The sequence below is a fragment of the Psittacula echo genome (genome assembly GCF_963264785.1).
Source record: "Psittacula echo genome assembly, chromosome: 2".
NCBI lineage: Eukaryota > Metazoa > Chordata > Aves > Psittaciformes > Psittacidae > Psittacula > Psittacula echo.
The window spans coordinates 54,773,618-54,797,459 of NC_137737.1; the positions used below are offsets into that span (position 1 = coordinate 54,773,618).

The window sequence follows — 23,842 nt, forward strand, 5'->3', positions numbered from 1 at the left end:
GGAGGAAGACTCCACAGAGGGGAACAGGCTGGATCAAGGGGTTGTGGCCAATGGTATAAGTTTCAACAAGGCAAAGTGCTGGGTCCTGCATTTGGGCCACAATAACTCCATGCAGCGCTACAGGCTTGGGGAAGAGTGGCTGGAAAGCTGGTCAGTGGAAAAGAACGTGGGGGTCCTGACTGATGGCTGCTGAACATGAGCTAGCTTGTGCCCAGGCAGCCAAGAGGGCCAACAGCATCCTGGCCTGTATCAGAAATAGTGTGAGATCATCCCCCTGTACTCAGCACTGGTGAGGCTGCACCTCGAATACTGTGTTCTGAGCCCCCCATTATAAGAAAGACACTGAGGTGCTGGAGTGTGTCCAGAGAAGAGCAATGAAGCTGATTAATGGTCTGGAACACAAGTCTTACAAGGAGTGTCATAAGGAACTGGTTGTTTAGCCTGGAGAAAAGGAGTCTTACAGGAGACCTTATCGCTCTCTACAGCTACCTGAAAGGAGGTTGTAACAAGGTGAGTGTTGGTCTCTTCTCCCAGGTAGTAAGTGATAGGACAAGAGGAAATATCCTCCCCTGGTGCAGCTTGAGGACATTAGGAAATATTTCTTCACGTAAAGGATTGTCAGACACTGGAACAGGCTGCCCAGGGCTGTGGTGGAGTCAGAATCCCTGGAGGTATTTAAAAGACATGTAGGTGTGGTGCTTCAGGGCATGGTTTAGTGGTGGACTTGGCACTGTTAGATTTACTTAAAGTCTTTTCCAACCTAAATGGTTCTGTGATTCTATAATCCAGAAGAGAGATCACAGCATTGCTTTCAATAGGGTAACTGCTGGACTGAAGGGTATGGAGAGGTGAATAATGAGAATGACTGAGAAATGTTCAATAAGAACAGCAATTGAAAAAATTGAGATGTTTTACCTTAGAAAAGGGATGACTATCAAAATAAAAAATAGCACGCATTCTAGAAAAAGAGAAGAGGAAGCCTTTAGTGCTTCCAGTCACAGAATGATTTTTGTCCTAAGGAAATGGAGGGGAGGGATATTTAAAAAAAATAAAATAAAAATGTTCAAAGGTAAAGATAAAGGAAATCTCTTTTACTACACTGGCATTTCAGCTGCTGAAATTACTGCTGTAGGCTGTCCCTGTGGCCAAAACATTCAAGAGAGATTTGTTACTTACGTAGATAAGAATATGTAGAGATAATAGTTAATGTTAATAAAAATTTAGAAAAATATCTATACTTCAGGCTCTACTGATTTCTTCTGGAACACGTGGGGCTACGCTGTGCCAAAGACAGATGCTGCTTAGGTGCACCAAGGCCAGATTGAGCCTGGCAATTCCCAAATTTTATCCTCACCTCACTTGGGTGAATTCAGAGTGAATGAAAAATATCAGGAGAAAATATTTCTTTCCTTATTCCTTAAAACCAGTGCAATAATGGAAAGCAGCAATGCAAGCCATCCTCTGCCGGTGCGCTCACAGTGCACCTGGGCTAACTGTCCAGAGTTAAAACCAAAAGCTATCTCTTGCCTTTACAAGGCACGTTATTGCTGAACCCGGAGCAAGCAGAAGTCAACAGACAGGCTCCAAAGGGCACAGATGAGGTCCTTTCAAATGCACATCACTGTGCAAGTCAAGTGGTATGTTAGTTTGGTAGTTTACAAACAATTTGAAGGTGCAGAAAACCTGAAAATGTTCAGTCTCATCATTCCATCTCAGATTTTTCCTCTAGTAGATCTCTCTGTGAGCAGTAATGCAGTGATGAGAGCAAAACAAATGTAACTGGAGGACAAATACTGCTGTTTCCCAAACTGTTCCAGGATAAAAACTCACTCTTTCACCACAAGACAAAATAAAAAAAAGCCTACTGAATGGTTGGGAAGAGACTGTGTTGGATACAATAGTACCAATTGTTACGCTTTTATGATTCTTGCACTTCTGCTGTGCCTTTCTTTTTCTATTTAGCTTAAAACATTAAAGTGCACAGGTACAATACCCATGTTAATAACACATCAGAGCATTAAGGTTTGAGCATTTATGAAGCTTTTTATCGTAAGATCCACAGCACCTGAACAAAGCCACAATATTTACAATTAACAGTGGAGAAACATGAATAGATTCCACACTGACAAGCACAGTCTGAAAGCCCAGAGAGATTCTTTGTCTTAATCATTGGTTCATATACAATCATAAATAATAAAACACCTATTCCAGTCTCAACCTGATTTATTGCTTCCCTCTTTCCTCCCACCTCCATAATTACTCATCACTCAGTGTCTTCTACTACCACTTCAGACAACACCTCAAACACTTCAGCTCCCCCCAAACTTGCTGCATTTATTATCTGACTTGGACATCATTATTTCCTATACAGTTCTCATGCAATTTCAGAATATTTGTTCATACAGTTCCATTTCAGTTGTTCTGAAAGCAAAAATGAAGCAATTCCTCAGGCAGAGCCAATAATCAGGCACAGAGCTTACGGAAGATACATATGTATACACAGACATATATTTCTACATATGCACAGATATATGCCTCAACATCCACGCCTGCTATTTCAACAGGGCACTACACCTACAATATCAATGAGGAGGATGTGGAAAGGCTTTAGAATTATTTCACATTGGTCTGGAACCACTCCTGATGTATCAACTTGGAGCAGTCAGCCTGGCTCTGATAGCATTCACACCATGCTCGAGATCAGTTGCTTCTCACAAGTCTGTGATCCTGTACCCAAGAAGACCGTGGTTGGGTATCACATCAATCAGTAAATCACTCTGCAACCAAAGGTAATCTATGCAGAGTGTTCACGTTCCTCAACCTTAAACATCTCCCTAAGCTGCCTAGTGTAATTAAAGGACAGAAAACAAAGCAGGCTCCTCCAGAGGCCACCTCAGAAAGTTCTGTCTCCAAATCACTCCTGTCGCTTTGTCGGATGTAACTGGAAGCTGGAAAGACTAGGTACCTAAAATAATGGCCTAAACTTAACGTATTTTATACATCTTTTCATACATCTTTCTAAATACAGCACCTGAAGCAGGTCTAACTGGAGATGACAAAACAGGTATTACATTTATCTTTATCTGGATTTTTTTGTTTTAATTAAAGGATTTGTGGGGTTTTTTCTTTCATTTTCCAGACCTTTGGTAACTATACAGCTTGGCTTCAGAAGAACAGAAAAAAACACTGCCATGAAATGAATGCCAGAAACTAGTCTAGAATAAAAAAATACAAACCCTGAAAAGTCCTGGTTTAAGTTATAAAAACAGCAGCTGATTCCTCCCAGTAAAAGGCTAATAAAGCTTAAGCATTTTTTTATTTATTTCAATAGTTTGGACAGGATTATAGAAAGAAAATTACAGGGTTCTATTTTATCTTACAAGATACTGATTTTGAGAGGAAACATATACAGAACATTTCGAAAACAAGACCATTTCACAGTGTCTTATGTAGGGTATCTAGTTTAAAGAAAAAGAAAATACTGGGGTTTGAGACTATAATTTCATGCGTGATTTTAGAATAATTTTACTATTCTTTCAGGTTTTTTCTTTATGCATTCAGCACTTAAATTGAGCCCTCCTCTATAAAAGAGCACACTATTTAAACTCAGATTTCTATTTACTACTTACTGGCTAGTCAATAATCCATTTTAGTAATGGAATACATAAATGACATTAAAGATTCTACAGTCATCAGCCATGTGAATCAAATGCACTCAGTCCATCTTTTCTCCCTCTAAACCAGTGACATATCTGACTTCATGTAGCTTTCAACCCACTGTAACTCACACATTCATAACACTTCACTTCATCAAATACATCTTTAATTTAAACACTACAACCTAAGACAGGCTTTCAAGCATGCTATTTGAAGCTGCTTTCCTAGAAATCTTTACAAGTATTGGAATTAAGCTTGCAGCTTTTCAATCAGCTGGTATTTTAAACTATTAGCTCTCCTAAAGATAACTGATAGTTCAATAACTTTGATATTGATATATTGATTACATAATTTTCATCATGCTGTCGATATAGGTATCACTATTTTCTACTTTCTTTTCCTCTGTATTTCATTTTTATAGATGAGCACTGCTGCATCTACAACTTCAGAATCCAAGGTCTGTCATTATTAATAATAATTAAATAATCCTTCTTGAGCTTATTGACGGAAGTCCCTTACCAAACCTAGAATGGCATGTAGGAAAATAGTTACTTACCAGTAGTCATTATTTTCCCAGATGAACGAACTGTGCCTCCATTTTAACTTCACCATTGGCACTTGACATTGAGAATCTTTTAGCCTGATTCTATGTAATGCTCATCTGTCCCCCATCCCACTCTCTACTCATAAAAGCAAAGAATAGTCCTGAGAAGGAGGCTGGGAGATCTGATAAGGTGCCTCTGCCTTAATATTCCTTTTTCCCATTCCTATGTTTGCAGTGGTAAGCATTACTCACCGGAGGCAAAACCAGATGGGAATAACTTTCCTGATAAGCCTAGTTCTTAGGATAGGTATATAAGTTGTGAAGAACTAGAGTAATTTAAATTGGAGGAAAGAACAGAAAAATCCTCCTGTTCATCATGAGATAGATGTGTCCACCAAAAGGTAGGTTTTAGACCTGCATCTCCATTGTGAGTTGAGGAGAGACCAAGCACCTTATTAAGGTGACTATCTCACCTTACTATGACTGCTGTACCCAATAACTGTTGAGAGAAGGCACACGTAGTAGTTTAGAGGAAGTTTCTTTCACAGAATTAAGCTTTTAAGGACAACGCCTGAACCCTGGGAGCAGCGTGGTGATTCCCTCAAAGATCAACCAAAAATCAAGTGTTACCATATAATTGCGGTTAAGCCAATGATAATGCACAAGAATTCATAAACTGACATTTTTCCCCTAGACAGATGTGAAAAAAATTCCTGCCTGGGGGCTGAAAGTTGCTAAGGAAAGTTGATACAATTTAGACCAGATGACAAGTCAGTTTTGAATAAAAAAGCATAGCTTAAGCTATCCCAGGCTTTCTACAAAATGTCTCCTGTACCAAGTGCCTGTGTCAGACAGTTCTCTCTCGATAAAAAGAGCTGAGAAAGACTGAAATCCAAGTTGTTATCTTTCTTTGCACATTGTGACTAAGCCTTTCAGCTATTTCTTCTGCAGCACCAGGCAATTCTTCACTGTATTACCCTTTTAAGGGGTTTCACTTGTTTTTGTTTCCCCATTCACTGAAAAAAAGGTTCAAAGGCACAAGAGGACGCTGATGCCATTTCAGAGGCTTCCTGCTGTCCTTTAAAGCATTACGAACTCTCTCAAAGAATCCAAAGCAAACTTTTGCTCTTCAAGAAGAGCAGAACTGGCATATCACTCTTTTCTGATTCTCTATTTTAGTGTCCAGATGGACAGATTTAGCAATTAATTTTTCCAATTTTGCTTTTGAGTGTTTTTCACACCTTTATTTCTTTACATGCTTTTTTTTTTTTTTTTTTTTTTCCCCAAATATTATTATGAATCTCTTCAGGTTTTTTTTTCTGCTTTTTAGATTAGTATCCCTGCTCCAACTAAGTGAATCAGCCATATTGGTTTTGAAATCTCCAGAGGGCTTTTGTAATTGTCTGTGCTCCCTTTGAGTGAACTCTACTTCTCAACATGTTGGCCAATTTTCTTTTCTAGTTATTCAGAATAAACACTGACACTACTCTGTTTCTTAATAGATTCCTCTTTTTACCTAATTTGGTCTGCCTACACTTTAATCTAACTGTATGTATTGCTTAATTCCCTGCAGTACTTCAAATTTGTACTCTTATTAAATTGTGGTCAGTACTATTCTGTTAAACAGCCACTTCATTTCACCATAATACTTATGCAAAATGAAATATAAAGCACTTCTCCATCTAGTTACAAAATGAGCCAGTCCTTCCATTTCTTATTTGCTTTAGCACAATAGTCAACATTAAATGAAAATCCTACTTAACGTTATTCTTCCTAGCCTAACAGCTAAGTCACCTTCCCCAGCATTTCGAGGAACACTTCATTATTCTTGTTCAGAGGTAAGTACATTTCTCCTATAAACCTACTTCTACATCTTCAGGGGTCTGCTGCACTGACTCGCTTCAACTCTTTACACCCTTGTTTTCCATCCACAGTAACTGACGGCTGTTTGCCATGATGCACTGTGTCTTCATTTTCAGATATTATGAAAACATGAAAACATTCATTGATATTATTACTTATTATTAGCACTCCATGGTCAAACTTTAATCCATTATGTCACCAAATTAACCATCTTTGAGGTAGGTAAACCTTCTTTAGCGATAACAAGTATACTTTCATGACAATATTCACAATTGCTGGATTTACTAAATGGATTTATGGGAACATCTTCTCTCCTCCTTGTACCAGGATCACACAAATAAACTTGTTCATAGTATGCTGGAGCAGCTGTACAATTCCACCCATTTAAAGAAATGCTGCAGTTGGCCCTGACATTAACTGTATTTTTATAGAGACTATGCAGTAGTACATTTACCCTACTTCCATTTCCAGAGAGCCAGACTATCTTCACAGCTCCATTTCACCTCTTCACCTTTATTGCTGGGCTTTATACTTCCAGCCATCCCTATTTGATCTCTCAGTGTCTCTGAGAGAGGGAGAGCAACACCTCACACAGCTGTCAGTTATCTGTGGATGGAGGAGCCATGAAGTGCCTTACTTCATCATAGTTGCACAGGTATCTACGTGCTTCATGAGCGCTCACTCATCTCCAAGCTGGAAGTACAGACTGCATGCATGGGAAAACATGTCAGCAGGCTCATCACCAGTCAGCATAGGTCCAGTGTGGTTATTTAGCTCTGGCACAGAGGTCTTTCCCCTTTTAGCTGACAAAAGATTCTGATACAGGGACGTTGAGAAGACATATAACCTCACATATTCACAGAATGGTTTGGGTTGGAAGGGACCTTAAAGCTTATCCAGTTCCAACCCCCTGCCACAGGCAGGGACACCTTCCACTAGACCAGGTTGCTCAAATCCCCATCAAACCTGACCTTGAACACTGCCAGGAATGGGGCAGTCACAGCTTCTCTGGGCAACCTGTGGCAGTGTCTCAGTGAAGAACTTCTTCCTTATGTCTGTTCTAAATCTACCCTCTTTCAGTTTAAAGAAATGTCATAGTCAAGGTCAGTCTGAGAGACAACCCAGATTCAGTCACAGCTTTGTGAGCTACCCTTCCTTAATGCATCAACCACATCATGCATTAAAGACACCAATGTTGAGCTTTTCATTCCTGGAATTAAACCTTTCTAACACTACTGCTTCCACAGCTGCTCAGACTGCAGGGAGAGGAATTGAGCAGAAAGGCCAGAAGTCACCAGAGCAGAATGGTGGGACAGTCTTTGGCACAATCTGTGGACCACGTAGCCTGGCTGAAAAAGCATACAATGCTGAGAAGCCAGCAGAAGTTGGAGTCAAACTTGCGTCAGGCACTAAAGAGAGCCCTTGGTCAAGCCAGGCAACTTTCAAGAGTCAGGCACAGGGCTTTTGTAGTGCAGATGGCTGTAGGGTCCACAGAGCCAGAGCAGAAGTACCCTGAGACACTATATCACTTCCTTCCAACCAAATTTCCAGTTAATGGTTGCTAAGTGCTTCATTCTTCTCTTAAAAATAAATAAAATACCAAAGGTCACTGAGCATAAGTTCATACCAATGCACATCAGTCTAGCTGCTTCCTTCCTTCAAGAACATAATTGAATTTAGATGTGAGTCCATGTCCATTGCAATGTGTGCGGGTCCTCAGGTGACTCAGAGAGTTTTGGAGCAGCAATAGCTGACACTAGTTTACATTCTGAAGTTTATTTACACGAAATGCTTATTTTTTTTAAATGTTAATGGATTAGTTCAGTGAACCTATTTCATTGTAATTCAAAGTACAGAAGACTACAGAGTATTAAAAACTGCTTTGGCCTAGAAAACAAGCCTTTTGGTAATAAACATCAGAGCATCAGATACTGCACGGTGGCCCAACCCAGATAATGAGTTAGGGCCCTAACAGCATAAGAGTTCCTTAAAAAAAATGCTCCTGGGATTTTTCAGCGTAATAAATACTGAATTGCTCTGCTTCGGTCTTTCATTTTTTTAAGACTCTTACTCCAAACTTTGAAGTTTTGCTAGAAAATGCAAGAGCTATAAATTGTCTTCAAGAAACAGTGTGCAAACCAGACTCACATACAGAGTTGAAATGTTTATGTTATTGTGTAATTCCAGGAAAGGGAGCTTTAAGAAAAATACCGTGAGACACCCTGAAATTGTGAAAATCATCAATGGTGTAACGAGGACCTGAGTCTGTATAATAGGAAAGCACCAGAAACACTTTCAGCATGAACTGTGAAGGAACCACAGAAATCAGAAAAAGGCACCTAGATCTTTGGAAACCACATCAACATTATGAAAACCCCTTAGTTACATAATGCTGCATTTGCTGATTCACATGTAGATTTTTTGTCAATATAATAACAATAAATAACAATAATAAATAATTAATAATAATAATTTTTAAAAGACCAAAACCCAGACAGCAGAGTCAAGAAGAGCTTACCTGGGTCACTAAGAAATTCCTCTGAGGTGTTCCACATCCGACCATCCAAATACAATGTGCCATTGGTGGAGTTAAACTTGGTGTAGTCCCTGACACACTTGTGTCGCAAGTTGCCCATGAAGAGCTGAAGGCCTATGAGGGCAAAGACACTCAAGCAGAAAACGGTCAGGATCATCACATCAGCAAGTTTCTTAACAGACTGGATAAGTGCCCCTACAATGGTCTTCAGTCCTAGGGAGATAAAAGCCAAGAGTTTATAGACTGAGAGGCTGAAACATGTCAGCAGATAGCTATTTTTCATGATGAAAATCTCCATGGAAGGGAAAGTTGGAAAGGTTTTTAGTACACGTTTGTAACTGAATGGCAGAAACGACAAGTCATTACTATGAAGCTTTAGTTTGGACTAATTCTGTCCAGACAAAAGTCTTGGTACTACTCTTACACAAATAATAATTTAAAAATGGAGGGAAAGAGCTGGATGGAAGAACAGTGAGATACAAAAATATTCATGGGTAGAGAAAATATGGAATGTCTTTTATATTTTCATGGAGCTGCAGGAAAGGCTGGAAAGCCTAAATCCCTTTGAATTTTGAGAATATGAATTACTTTAAAATCACTCAGGTGATTCTGATAACTTTATCCCTCATATAAACAAACAAAGAGGTATGGAAATGTTATTTATTCCCTGATTATTTTACATATTTTAGTGCCAAATCCAGCTTGCTATCCTAATATGAATAATTCCTCTGCCTTCAATTCATTTGCTTAAGACAACAATAATTTAGGATTAGAAAGAAGACAAATAAAATGGGCAATAAAATAAACATAGTGTAAACTGAGTAAAACAACCTGAGGCCCCAACAATGCCTGGGCCAAGTTAATTTCTTTATAATATGCTGCCAATGTAGATAGATCACCTTATTACAAACACCAAAGGCTTAGGTCACACAAATTAGCTTCTCCTGTGTTTCACCTGTAACACTAGCTTCAGTTTATTATTTTATAAATATATGGATATAAGTAATTATACTGTTTTCTCAAAAGATATTGCTTGCTCTTGAAGTGTTCCTGGAGAAAAGCACTATTTGAGCTGACTGAATACTACATTAATATGACAAACCACACTCTTTTCAAAAAAATACCCTTCTTTTAAACATGAGTGCTGTAGTTGGATGTTAGTATCAGTTGCACAATGGTAGCAATTTTGCTTTTTCTTTCCTATTTATATCTAATTGTCAGTAAGTAGCAATCAGCGCTTCTGATACTCAGTGTCACCAATATGACAGCAGTAAGAGAAATGGAGTTAAATGGAAAAAAGAAAGTGCAAAAAGGAAACAGGAGGAATTCTCCTGAGCAATACTCAGAAGCACATTGATTTGCTCACTGAATAAGATCATACACATTAAATCTCAGTTCCCTGGAATTTTACCCCAAGAGTTTGGCAACCACAAAGACTGAGCTAGCGCTGTATGATTTAAAATACTACGAAAACGTACTTGAGGACTCTTAGGAAGACAAAATGGATTTTTGGTCTTGCTTAATATTTTGTGGTTAAAGTAAGGGGAAAAAATAGTTCCTTAAAGGAGGATGAACTGCTAGAATGGCCAGCAGGTCCAGCTGTCCCCAAATCCAGCAGCCTAAAATATTCCACACCTGCATAGGGTACTGCCATTAGGTTAACCTGTGAATGATTTAACCTCTATGAAATTGCCATTTAACTAAATGGGACTGAAACATCAGGTGTGGGTAATCCCCTTTCTTCACTAAATCCTTTGTCTGTCTCTTTAAAGCTAGTCTGTGGCATAGTAAAGAGGGAGAGATTAGAGCGTTTCTGGTTCTACTTGAAAATAAAGCAAAAAATATTGCAGTACAAACAATAGGTAAAAGCTGAATTTTTTGTGTGATATTCACTTCTTACCAGAATGGGATTTTACAAATAAGGTCAATTCTATTCAGGTACTGAGAAAAAGGCCAGTTTTGAACTTCTGAGTCCATCTGTAGATTAGGCTACCTTTTTGATGCCTAAAGAAAAAGCACAGCTCTTCTGATAATCTAGCCTTTAGAAATTTATACTTGAAGTGAAAGTAGTTTTACTTGTAGCCCAATTCCTAAGGAATTCCTGGGGTCTTACCCTTATCTAGAACTTTAAGACAGCTAGGTCTTAAACACGTAGCAAGGTGGGGAAAAATAAGTCTGATTTGTAAATGCATTAGAGTATTATTTTATCTAATATTTTGAAATGTTTTTAATGATTCTTAGCATTGTCTGCCCTTTGAATGGACAGATGTTTCTTCACTGAAGCTGGTGAAACTTGTGAAACCCAAATGCAAACCAAGATTTAAGAAAGGGAAAAAAGCCAAACCACAAATTCTTTTACTGCAGTACCCTCTGTGAAATCCCTGCTGTACATTTATTTGTTTGTAATACAAACACAAGCTTGGAACCTGTATTTGTATCATCTAAGCACACTAATTAATCTTATTCACATGGGCAAGGACAATGGAAGTCCTAATGTGAACAGGGATAATATTGGGAAATGAGACTTACAAAATCCTAATCACCACTGAAGTCAATCTTTCTCCAAAATCAGGACCCAGTATTGTTATTTCAAGGTCATTTCATGAAACATACTTTCACCAGCTTACTTACTAGGGTTTTAAATAGAATAGCAATCCTATACTAGTAGTTTTACAGGTTCATTCCTTGCAGGTATCAAATAATTTCTTTATGATAGGGCTTTCTGATTATTTTTTTTTTAATTTTATTTTATAATAGCTTAAGGGGTTTAAGAAGAGAATACTTCAGTAATACGATTGCTGTAATTAAAGACCATTTAACAATAACTTGTACTCTGCCTCCTGGACCTTTGTTAAAACTTTCCAAGAAAACCTTTTGGTGAGCGGTATACTTACAATCTAACTGATTTTTCTCACCCTTTAAAAACAAAATTTGCCTAAAAAAATTACATAGTGTCTCTCAAGTTGCTTGGCACAACTCACTGCTAAGCAAAGTGTTTAAATCACCATTCGTTTAAAATTTCTGTGCCTCAAACAGAAGGACTGAGGGGAAATAAGGACACCCAGAACCTCTTGCAGGTGTTCTGCATTTCTCTGAATCAATCCCATGTTTTGTAAAAGCAATGCTAGATGTATTCAAATTTAGAGCACTGTTAAATCTTCTAGATAAATAATCCTCCTTTGAAATAGTGCCAACGAGAGCACTGCAATATAGCTTAATAGAAGATAACATTTATGGGGCATTAAAGGCATATACTTAATTCTTGCAAGTTAAACATCAAACCAGGCAGCATGCAGAAAAAAATGAGGAACTGATCCAAAGCTGAGCAACATCTACACCCGTTAATGACAATGGGTCTATAGATTACTTCCTATGGAGTAATCAATACAGGCTTTTCCTGAATCACCGAACACTTCCACACTTCTGGGCAAAATCCTGCTTGCATGACATGAAAAACACCGTGAGATCCAAAATCAGTAGGATGACGTTTGCATAGGCAGCCTGACATCTGCAGAAAGCAAGAAGGATTTGGCCCAAACATTCCTGTTAATGCATGTAGAAATTACCACATTCAGAGGTTAATCAGATAATCAGTTTTCAAATGCAAATCAGAGACCATAGAAAATGCAAGCAACACCAAACAATGAGAAATGGCAAGATCCCAAACCACCATCCATTCCTTCTACGAGATGTGAGAAAGTATTAGCATAATTCAGTATGACATCCATACCAGATGTTGGCAATCACCTACAGAACATCAGACACTTTCATGCACAGTCTGGAAACAAGCAGGGAGAAAAAGCAAAAACAACAAAAAAAAAGAGAGTGTGACTTGCACCATGATTGTCCTCACCCAGCCTACTCTTTCTCCTGAGGATACACGTCTTGCAAATGTCTGCGTGACTCATGTGCATGTAGGGAGAGAAGAGTTCACTTTTGGTGAATGTATTTTGTGTATATGCCATGTAATAAATGTATAGCCACTGAGACGTGGGGCAGAAAAGGGTTTACTAGCATGTTGGCAAACTTGAACGGTTGTCAGCATTCCCGTAGACCATCTTTCGTGGAAATGTGACTGTCATGTCAGTCTCCAAGGAAAACACAAATTTCTCACCTCTGGGATAAATACTTAAGTGATTTACCCACGAGAAGTATGACATTTATCTCTCTGCAGGAGGACTTCAGTGAGATTGAAGCAGTGAATGAGGGTCCATCTTCTCCACAGAGTCTTAATTCTTGTGCTCCGAGCCCTGTTCTGGCTATCAGTAAAGTACCAGATAACATTCACAGCACTATTTATAGCCTTTAGACTCACACTAACTTAAATGGGAGCTGGATCAGGCCCCAAAGTGCCTTGGCCCAATTTTCTATGAGGTCACCTTTCGCCGGTACCCTGTCATTTTATGTGAGATGTCTGTGACATACATGCCTGTTCCAGAAAGAGCAGTGGAGTTTCTCTGGATGCATGCATTTCACAAAATCCTAGTGATGATAATGTCCTGCATTTTACAAGCTTTTGACAGGGGAGGTATACGAGTGTGTGCCTCAGAACTCTGTATTACCTCAATTAGTAGTTATCAAAAACATTGGTGATTTACATGCAGATAAACTATGATTCAGACCCTCTATTGCCATGGGAAGGGATCCTGCTGAGCACATGGGGACTCAGATATGCTGGCAATGGGAGACAAATGAGTGACTTCAGTGGGTTGTTCTGTTGCTGACCATGGTTCCCATCTAGATTGAAAACAAATGAATCCAGTTGCTATGGCAATGTGCAAGATGCTAATTAATAAATAAAATCACTGAGAGTTCAAGATTTTATGCTCCTATAGAGAAAATGCTACCTATTTCTAAGCACCTGAACATAAGTGTTATATGAAGAAATTAAAAGCTTTTTTTCTTTTAATGAGTCTGTGTAAACAGATATCCAGTTACTGTACAAAGCTTACCTTCTCTTGGTAACATGAGCAACTGGAAAACAGAAAGAAATGGGTGTGTTTAGTGCAGAAAAGGGAAAATTGTGGGCCTCCATGAAGGATATTTGCATTGCTGAATCTCCATTTGAATCCGTCCTCCCAGGGCAAATCATCTAACAGTAAAAGCAACGAGGTGCTGGAAGAGACTTCTCAGGAAGTCTGAAAATCTCCACCTTTGAAGGATTGTTACAAGTCAGGCAATAAATATCATGCCAGGTCTGAGGTATACTAAACACAGCCTTAGGCCAGGGGAATGGATTCTGAAAGTTTAGATCTTTTTGAATCCTTGGGCTTCTGTGTCCCCTAAACATCCCTGTGCCGGCTTGTGCACTTTAAAGCCAAGCATTAAAGGTAGGGTGAGATTTTTAAAAGCACTAATTGTTAGCTTTACTGACTCCCTCTGGAGTCAATAGTGAAACTCATTGATTTCCAGTGAAGCAGAATGCCTTTGAAAACCAGCCTCTAAGTGCTTTCCTGGACAGAAGCCTTACACCACGGAGGAGCTGGCCTGATACTTTCGGTAAGCAATTTCACTCAGCATGTTGAGGCCAAGTACGTTTGTGCAAATACAACTACCTGATGAAAAGCATGATCAATTTTATTGAGGAAAAGCTTAGAAATTTGAAAAGGAGAATACGTCTCAGCATTTTTCACCTAAGATATAAAAGAGGAAGCAAGAATAACAACCTTCTGCCCTTTCTAGCAGTTGAACCCAAAAATCTCATGAAAGATATTAGTGTTCATCATCTTTTCATTTTTTAAGCCTATTGTGAAAAAATATTTCATCTCACCATAAGCCTACATTATTACTGAAAACTGAGAGTGATCTCCAAATAAACCACAGCATCATTGACAACGTTTCTTTTAGAATATATGTGGCTAACTGAAAAATGAACTGACTCCTCTGAAATTATCTGTTAGCATTAAAAACCAAGCCTTAGTTGTGTTTTACAGGCAGCTGGGTGTTCTGGGCCAATTTGTAGCTCTTCACATCTGTAATTTAAACATACTAAGGGCACAGGTAATCTTGACAACAAAATCTAAGGCAGGATATTCTATTAGCATATCTTCATGCAGTTATGCCAGCAAATAATTTAGTTACTAGTACCTAAAAATGTAGTTATCAAAAAAAATCAAATAGAAAAAAAAAATAAAAAGAGAGAATGTGAGTTATTATGTATTGCTTCAATAAATAATTGTCCTCTCTCTTTTTTTTCTGTTAGCCAACAAATGGAACAACTCAGTGTTTGGTATCACTGAAGGGCTTTGGTGTATTTTTAAAGAAAGTTTTTCTGAATTTCAATACTCCTTGTTTTGTTTTTAAATAAAAACCAGATGAAATTTATCATTTGATGTAAAACAAGGTTCAGCTTCAACTCTGATACAGGACATCATAAATTGCTGTATATATAACTCAGCAAAATTGACAGGCTCTGCTCTGAAGAAGCTCAAGCTTAAGACAAGATGGAAAGTGAAAGGTGTCCCCTGGAGATGGCTGTCCCTCCAAGTTAATCTTCAAATCGCTTGCAAAGGAAACTGGGAAACCCTGGTTTTTGTTCTGATTAGCCATTACTATCCCACATGATCTGTTAAACTGTGCTCAACCTTCTGTTTCCCCAGGAAAAAAAAATCCTTTCACAATGGAATCCGATTAGAGAAAAACCTTCTCTGTTAATAGATTATTCTTTGTAAACTTGAAGTGAAAAATTAAGACAGAAAGTGATTTCAAGGAATACCAGCCCTAATGAATGAACATCTTAAAAGTATTCTTTAAAAGCTGTATTTTAACATACACTTTCAATGAAAAGTACTTTGCTCTTTCAGTAATTTCATGGATTTTCATTACTTTGACGTCGGAATGAGGGAGTAAGCACTAGAACACTTCAGACCCAGAATTCCCATTTCTAGCTTATACTCCACGTGTGTGATGGTATTAAGACACATCCCTATAAGTTTATACCACCAGATTTGTTCAGATTTATATTACAGTGGAGATGTGCATAATAAGGGTTGGAAAAGCCTTCCTAACTTTAAAGAGCTGTGTGTGAGAATCTGAGCAGGTCTCTCGACGTTTTGAACATTTTTGACATGTAATTGCCAACATCTGTTCAGGATAATCACTGATAGGATCTACCATGCATGGGTTTTTGCTATCTTCTCTACCTTGTCATGCAGGTTGGAGATGTTAAACACTGAGGCTGAATGAGACCTGTCCATAGATAATGCTTGGCAAGAAAGTATGGTCATATAGTTAGTCCTCAGAGGACTCATCTCTGCATTAATTGCTTAATAAGAAATATTATTTATTATTTTAAGAAAAAGTAATAGATTAGATAAAAAGTTATGAAAAATCTACCAGATCTGTGGCAAGATACTGATTTATTTCTTGATAGGAAGTAACCATATCCTTGAAAATGTAAGAATATTGGAGTTGATGAAATGCTGAACCTACCAAAATCAGTGACGAAACATTTTCTGATCTCTTCAGGGTCTGAAATTTAAACAGTGTTTCTATCACATGCAAATGGGTAAACACCATGACAAATTGGGCTATCTATGCCTGCAGTCTTGAAACCTCAACTCATAGCACAGACTTAGATTCCTCTGTTGATGCGCTTTCAAACACAAATATGCATTTTAAGGTCATTAAACTTCCATTTTTAAAAATCAATATCTGATGACTTTAGAAGAGTTTCACTGCAATTTTCATACGGTTCATGAATGAGTACTTTGTGTGTGTGATTCACAAGCCACCGTATACCACCGTTCTCACAGCAGCACTCATCATAGTGAGGTCTGTAATTTTGGAGGCAGTCTAATGCCTTCTGCCCACAAAAAGGGTGTTAGAAAAACATATGAAAAATGTATTCTATTGACAGGTCACATTCCCTACATTCCTCCATTTCCTGATCAGCGTCTATGGTTAAGTTATTTGTAATTACTGTGTTTACTACTGGAAATGGCATGTAGGCTTTAACTGCAGCCGGAGTGTTTAACCTGATTTTCACCTGAAATGACTGAGATTGTTTTCAGCGCCCGCAGTACTCTGAACGTTCGTAAGGCTGAGACATTGCCCAGGTCCACAAATTCAGTTATGTATCTGTAACAAGGGAAAGTCACACACAGACAATGACAAAACACCAGCAAAAAAAAACAACAGTCAAAGGGACAAAGAGAGACAGAGAAAGAATCACTTGTAGCTGAGAGCCAAAATGTAAGGATCAGGGCTTCTTACCTGGGATTACTGAAATAGTTTTTAAAGCTCTCAATACCCTGAAAGTCCGAAGAGGTGAAACACTGCCTACTTTCACAAATTCTCCTACATACCTGTAGAATTAAGTCACAGTTATTTGGAATTATACAATGGAGTACGAAACTTGTCTGAATGAAGAATGCAATCATAAAAAGTGGGAGCAAACACAGCTGAATGAGAGATGCATCCACTTTTCAGGCTGTTATTTGATGCCATTTGTCCCAGTTTTTTCATAATATACATTATTTCAAATGTTTCTTGAACTTTTAAACTTATCTAATAGGCATCAATTCTTTAAAACTACTCGGTTAACTTTGTTACTGTGCTGTTCAGCAATAAATACTTTAAAAACTTCACCATCATGTAGCTTAACAAAATATTCTTTACATTATAGGAAACATTAAGAGTTATTTTGCTGCTCTTAAAAAAATAAAATCTTCAAACACCCAAGTAATTTTCACATAATAGCTTCTGCAAACTTCATACAGGACAACATCTGAAAATATCAGTGCAAATGTTTCTGCTTGGCTATTTATTCTAAGATGCTGCATTCTGTGCTAAAGCAGATGTTGGTTTCAAGAGATGCTTAAGATTTTACTTTGTTTTGTACATCAAATCCATGCCCTTTGGCTGCAGGAAGATGGATTTTGAATGAATATAATTGCAATCCTACTAAAAACTATTTATGATTAAAATACCAATCCCAGCTCTTCACTGCCATGCCTATTTTGGTCATCATGAAGACCCATGACACATCTGAGTTGAATGCTGCCAGGAGGGTCAGTTATGGGATGCATTTGGTTTTATCAGGGTTTTACAGAATTTATTCCTCTGAGTTGGTATACAGTAAAAGCACAGTCACCATTGTATCCTCTGAACAAAATAGCTCTTGGACTTTTTAATTTCACTATTAAATTACCATTAAATTTCATTTATACATTCCACATCTTTGAGGCATTTGTTTTTGCAGGTTAAGTTAAAAACTCACCTGGTTATTTTACAAAGCCTGCTTAAGTGGGTTTTGTGCAAAGGCCTCTGGGGAGGACAAAGCATCCTCTCCATATCTACTAATCCAGATTATAGCCTGGAAGAGCAATATTGCTTCTCCTCCTCCTAATTTCATAGGGCATTCTGGGCAGAGATTTACCTGTTTCCTCCCTAGGTTTATGAAGTGCTTCTCTCCCAAACTCTTATGCAACATGCAAGGGTGGAAAAAAATTATTTGGGGAGAAGCAATACCATGGGAATATGATTTTGCTGACTAGAGATTTGTAAAAACACGTTATTAATATGGGAATAAGCATATGAAGCAAATATTACTGCTGCTTGCTCACAATAGTTAGTTCTAAGATTTATTTTGGCCATTTCTTGGATGAAATTGCAGCAGACCAGTTCCTCCAAACTGGGGAGGGAGAAGCAACTGAAATTCCCATCCTGAATTTTCCTGTTAGCCAGGGAATTGCTTATTGTCATTAAGCTGTTGGCAGGGCACTTTCCAACCCAGAGTTACAGCTGCCTGAAATGGAAAGTACTCACTTGACTGGGAAAGAGAGATCTAAACAGGGGCAGTTTCATAATTTCCTACTTTCCTTTGAACCCATCCATGGCCCTCAGAGGGCCATGGCTGTGTCTGCTAGCACAGGGTGGAAGAAAAGCCCTAGAGACCTGTGGCACCTCTTAGTATCTAGTGTGCTATTTAAAACTACTGTCTGTACCCCAATCTGTGCCATTTCTGCCCCAAAGAGGAGGCAAGAAGTTATTTGGCAGCAGCTCTAAAGCAAGTGATGGTCTTTCCACTGGAACACGCATCAGTGAAAGAATCAGATTTTCTATTAGCTCAAAACCCTCGGTCCATCTAAATCTCATGGCCCCTTTAACAGGCTCTCCCATTTTGAACCCTCATGCCATCTACTTTTCCAGACACAGAAATACTAGTTACAAGCAAAAACAATACCAGAGTTACCTGTGTGGTCAATATTACTTTAAATTACTTGCAAATTGGATTTATGAGGAAGGATAAATCACATCAGAATAGTCCATTATCGAATGCTCTGTCCTATCTGCTGCTTGCATACTTGGAAGGAGGATTCGTTTTACATGTGAAGATCACACTGACTGTTGAGACTCAAATTTCAGTGACAGTAAAAGAGATGCTCCCAGAGGAGTTCTGCAGAGCTGGGGGTGATGCCCCAGTCTCCTCCTGAGCTGAGAAGATGAGATGGAGCAGATGCATTGCAAAGGTTGCAAACTGTGGCTCCCTTGTCCTTTTTCCTCCTCCTTTCTGCCTCAACTGTCTAAAACATTCTTCCTTGTAGAATAGAGGGAACCCATGCATGGAAACTCTCCATGTTGTGCTGAATTCAGAGACCTGCAAATAAACTCATGTCCTAACTCACAAAGAGATGAACTATCACTCCCCGCTTTTACCACCTGCCTGATGTACAGCTGAGCAGGCTGGTGATGCTTTGTGTTGTTCTGCCCTGCCTCTCAATGCTGCAGGAGAATTGCACTTAGCACTACTTTAGGCAAATTTCAGCTGAGAAAAATACCTAATGTGTGCTGACCTCCAAAAACTCCTCCCCATCTGCGCTGCATTTTTTGAAAGCTTATCACAATGACCAGATGCCAGTTCAGCCAAATCCATAGGAATGCAGTAACAGATACCAGGATCAGGCCTAGAGCTGGCTATGATCCAAAGCTTACTAAAATAAATGGGAGTCTTCCCAACAAAGTCTACATACATTTTACATATCTTCGTGCTGTTCTGCTAAATGCTGCTGAGGTTCATAGAATCATAGACTATCTCAAGTTGGAAGGGACCCATAACGATCATTGAGTCCAACTCCTGGCTCCTCACAGGACTACCTAAAGCTAAACCATTTAGCTAATAGCATCATCCAGACACTCCTTGAATATTGGTCTTGATCCTTGCACCCTACCTGAGTTGTGCTATCAACTTCAGTGGCCCTCACTGGTGTTTGAACTAAGCTGGGTTGAATATTTTTTCCAATTTTGGTTCCATTCAAATATAACTGGCCCAGGAGTTCAGCTCAAATGGAAGTGCTAACAGGCTTGCACCTCACTTAACACTGTGAATTACGAGGTTTAAAGATGGCAGCAAGAACTCAACTAAAACCAGAACAGAATATAAGCATCATTAAGCAGAAAATACAGGGAGACCAGATTAAGTCCTTCTACGATTAGGAAATGGAGCCTTTCAGGGCATATCTAACCTGATTCCACTTCAAGATGACACGTGCTTTTCACATGCTTTTTTCTCTTCTTCAGCTATGGAGAAAATCTGGATTTCTAGCTCAGCTTTCTGGTTTTCAGCTGGAGATACCAACAGTGTCAGACATCTGCCTTTGGCCAGAGCTTGGGCTGACCCTGGGTCTGCTGCAACCTTTGGCGGACTGCTTCCCTACCCCCATGTATTTTCATGTCTAGATGCCACAAATCCGTCAGCTCTTTCAAAGCACCAGAACCTCACATGTTTTCAGTGAACTCTAATAATCTAGGTAGAAGTACACATCTGAAGAGGAATATCATGTTTGGGGGGCAAATTTCTATTCCCAAGATATATGACAAGTTTCACAGGCTTTTAAATCAATTCTCTATTGCAGTAAAATTGTAATTACTTTCAGGGTGAAGAGGCTTTGTGAAGTGAAGAAAGCAAAACCAGTTTTGGTTGTGTTATGGATAGATAGAGTATAAATGGGGATTTAAATACATGAGTATTCAGTCACACTTATAATACTTTCTATTCAGGGGTCTAAAGCTTCCCAAAACTGCATTAGATAGGCAAGTATTATTACAGATATACAAACAGCTCTGCGTGGAGCACAGAGAGAGTATATAACCTCTCCAATGTATTTCAGTGAATTGAGATAACAGAATTGAGAATTCCTCTGACTTCTTCCTCTGAAACCACTCAGGAAAAAAACTCTCCATCCTAATACACTTCAGCATTTTCTAGTTGTCGGTACAATTTGAGTGAAAGATAAAAAAGAGAACCGTCAGACAATTCTTTAAAAGTCCTACTGCATATCACTGGCTTGAAAAATACAAAGGAATGCTACTTACGCCATAACAATAACACTGAAATCCAGCCAGTTCCACGGATCTCGAAGGAAGGTGAATTCTGTCATGCAAAATCCTCTTGCCAATATTTTTATCAGTGACTCAAAAGTATAAATACCAGTGAAAGTGTACCTGAGGAATAAAGTGGCCAAGATAAGCAAGAGCATTAGCAAGCAGTAGATGGCAGGAAAAGCAGAGGCACACTCAGCTTGATCCTGCTCACATGAGACATTCTTTTCCCTCTTGGTGTTGCTCATGCAAGTCATGGCTGCAGTACCAGGATGTGCATGAGCAGCTTCATATGTGGCCCAAGGGACATGCAAGAAAAGGGAAAACACTCATGACAGCCACAGAATGAAGGCAATTTTCACCAAACAGTGTACCTTGATGAATCCTCTCTCATTAAGTCAAGCATGAATACTAATTACTCTGTTAAGCTGTGCTACAGGACTTCTGAAACTCTGCTATCACCAGTGAAGGAGGAATGGATTATGCTCCATTGCTTGTTGTTTCTCTAATTTGAAGGAGCCTGGTTGTTCCATTCATACCTCTCATCTGTTCCTGCACAGGACTCTTTGAAGGACAGCAAGTTAAGAAAATGTCCCCACTTAGTTTTATTAGCTAAAAAGGGTATTCTTCTTGCAGCTTCCCTGTTCACTATCTATGGTAAATCACACCATCCCTCAGAATTAAACAGAATTCCCTCACTGAGAAAGAGTAAAACAACTCCCATCTGAATACTATACATAATAATTTTGACCTGCTTGACAGTAAAAGAGACACAAGGGTGTTTTTTTCCCATAGTAAGACAAGCTGTTTATTAGCAACAGCCGCTTGTGATGATCTTGGATAGAACATACATCTTACCTTTTGTAATAAAGATGATGCTTGTGATAAAATTTAGCAAATTCTCTGTGGAGGACAATAATATATCTGACTTACAACATTCAGATCTCTATTCACCCAGGGATCTACCTACCATCAGAGATGTACTTCAGGGCATACAACATCTCTTCTTTAACGTTTCTACTTGAGACATGCAGCCCAATGAGACTAGGTATTCAAGGCCATATCTTAATAAAAATAATAAATGTTTAGGATCCACCATTGGCATTCCCTACACCTTTTCTACAAATGAAGATGTAGATGATACCAAAGCCTATTTAAAACACCCCAAAGATACACCTAAAATCCCATAAAACACAAAGTCAGTCATGATGTTAGGGGCTTTTGCTGGAAACGCTATCTTGAGCTTTCTGTTCAGTTCCTAAACATCAGCAGATATAATGGTGCCACCACACACAAAAAATTACAGCAGTTGGGATTCCTGTTTGGTAAAAAAAATAAAAAAATAAATTAAAAAAAAAAGGTGTAAGCAATTAAAGGTGGTATTCTAAGGAAGAACTTCATTATGCATAAAATGCAAATGTTTTCTCTCAGCTGTGTTCTGCTGATCTGCAACAGGGCACACATACAAGATAGTGGCAAATCCCTTGCTCTCCAGACACCATGTCACACAGTAGAGTTAGTTACACATGTTATAAAACCTCAGTATGCTTCATTTTAAAATGGAAATTCATAGGACGGGTTTTGCTCAACAGCGGGCATTGAATGTTTCTCACATCTCCTTTTTGACCATACACCTAAGAATTATCTTGTATCTGATTTTTCATGACGCCTATTTAGTTTTGCTCTGGTATTTCAAATATAGGTCACCCATGTGACCGTTTCTTTAAGCAAGTGTATTCAGTAATACATGCAGAAAACACATGCAAAGAACTAAAAAAAATACTTAACGGTACATAAGCTCATTAAAATGATAAAGCACTTATATTTATTCAGCATGTCAGATGGTTTAATTGATTGTATAATCGTCATCTAATTCTAAATGGATCGGGCAAAGTCCTCCAGCAACTGAGCAGCTTCTTTAACAACAGAAAAATTTTTAGTGGAGGGAAGTTGAATTGATTTCTTTTTTTCAAAATGGTCAGGAAAATGTTTTAAAGGAAGATCTAGGCCAAATATTCGCACAAGGTTACTCTTGCATCCCCTGGTAAGTCTCTGGAACAGCAGAACAAAATGGATTAAATGTATTGCTTCCAAATCCGATATTAATCAATTTGAATTACAGTTCATTGGGTTATTTTGCTCCTCAGAAGTCAAAAGCCTTTGATTTAATTCTATTCATTTGAGGAGGAAAAACTATGAGATATGAGGAGACAGAAGAGGAAACATGGAAGCATGTACTCCATGCTGCACAAGTCCATTTGCATTTCTGTTCTATGTTTCTTGCACGCCCTATTTGACACACTGATAACATCATCCCCATTTTCCTGCTTACAGAACACACTTTGATATTTTTTGTTTTGTTGATATTTGATATTTAATGTTTGACTTCCCAGCTGTAGACTCACTGACCGAATTTTGACTCACATCGATGAGATGTCCATGCTTCAGCTGAATACATATGACTATGGTACTTTATGACAGTTTGAAATAGGAAAAAGGGGGAATTTGGTGAAAAAAAAAGTCACAGGCACACTTGAGGGTACTACACTATACGGAAATACATGAAACATCCTGGGATTAGGATGTTATTGTGATCAGATGAAATATTTGGTTCAGTGCTGTCTATAATTAGCAATTTATGGCCTAGAAGATGTGCCTTGCATGATTTTGAGAAACCAAAAATAAGGGCATTTTACTGTCTCTCCTTACAGCCCTGAGTAGACCAACCACCAGGCTATGGAGCAGCAGATGGCTGTGTTTATCATATGTCAGTCAAAAATAAAAAGTGTATTCTGATTGGTTCAATGAGCCAAAATAATTGTTTAATGCACTGTAGGTTGATTAGCTTATGCATCTGGTATCTGTTTCTAAGAGGAATATTTTAAAGCAACTTAAAGAAATGAAATTGGCTTTCTGAAGCT

At 38.5% G+C, this 23,842-nt stretch overlaps 1 protein-coding gene across 1 annotated transcript in view; it reads right to left on the reverse strand.

Moving 5' to 3' along the window:
* Positions 1-23,842, reverse strand: part of SCN5A (sodium voltage-gated channel alpha subunit 5) — a gene marked incomplete at both ends in the record, with an annotated part of 172,527 nt that overhangs the window by 140,354 nt on the left and 8,331 nt on the right. The window contains 3 exon segments of the mRNA XM_080610362.1: positions 8,583-8,813; positions 16,588-16,679; positions 20,916-21,044. Coding sequence (XP_080466488.1) covers positions 8,583-8,813; positions 16,588-16,679; positions 20,916-21,044 — 452 coding nt within the window.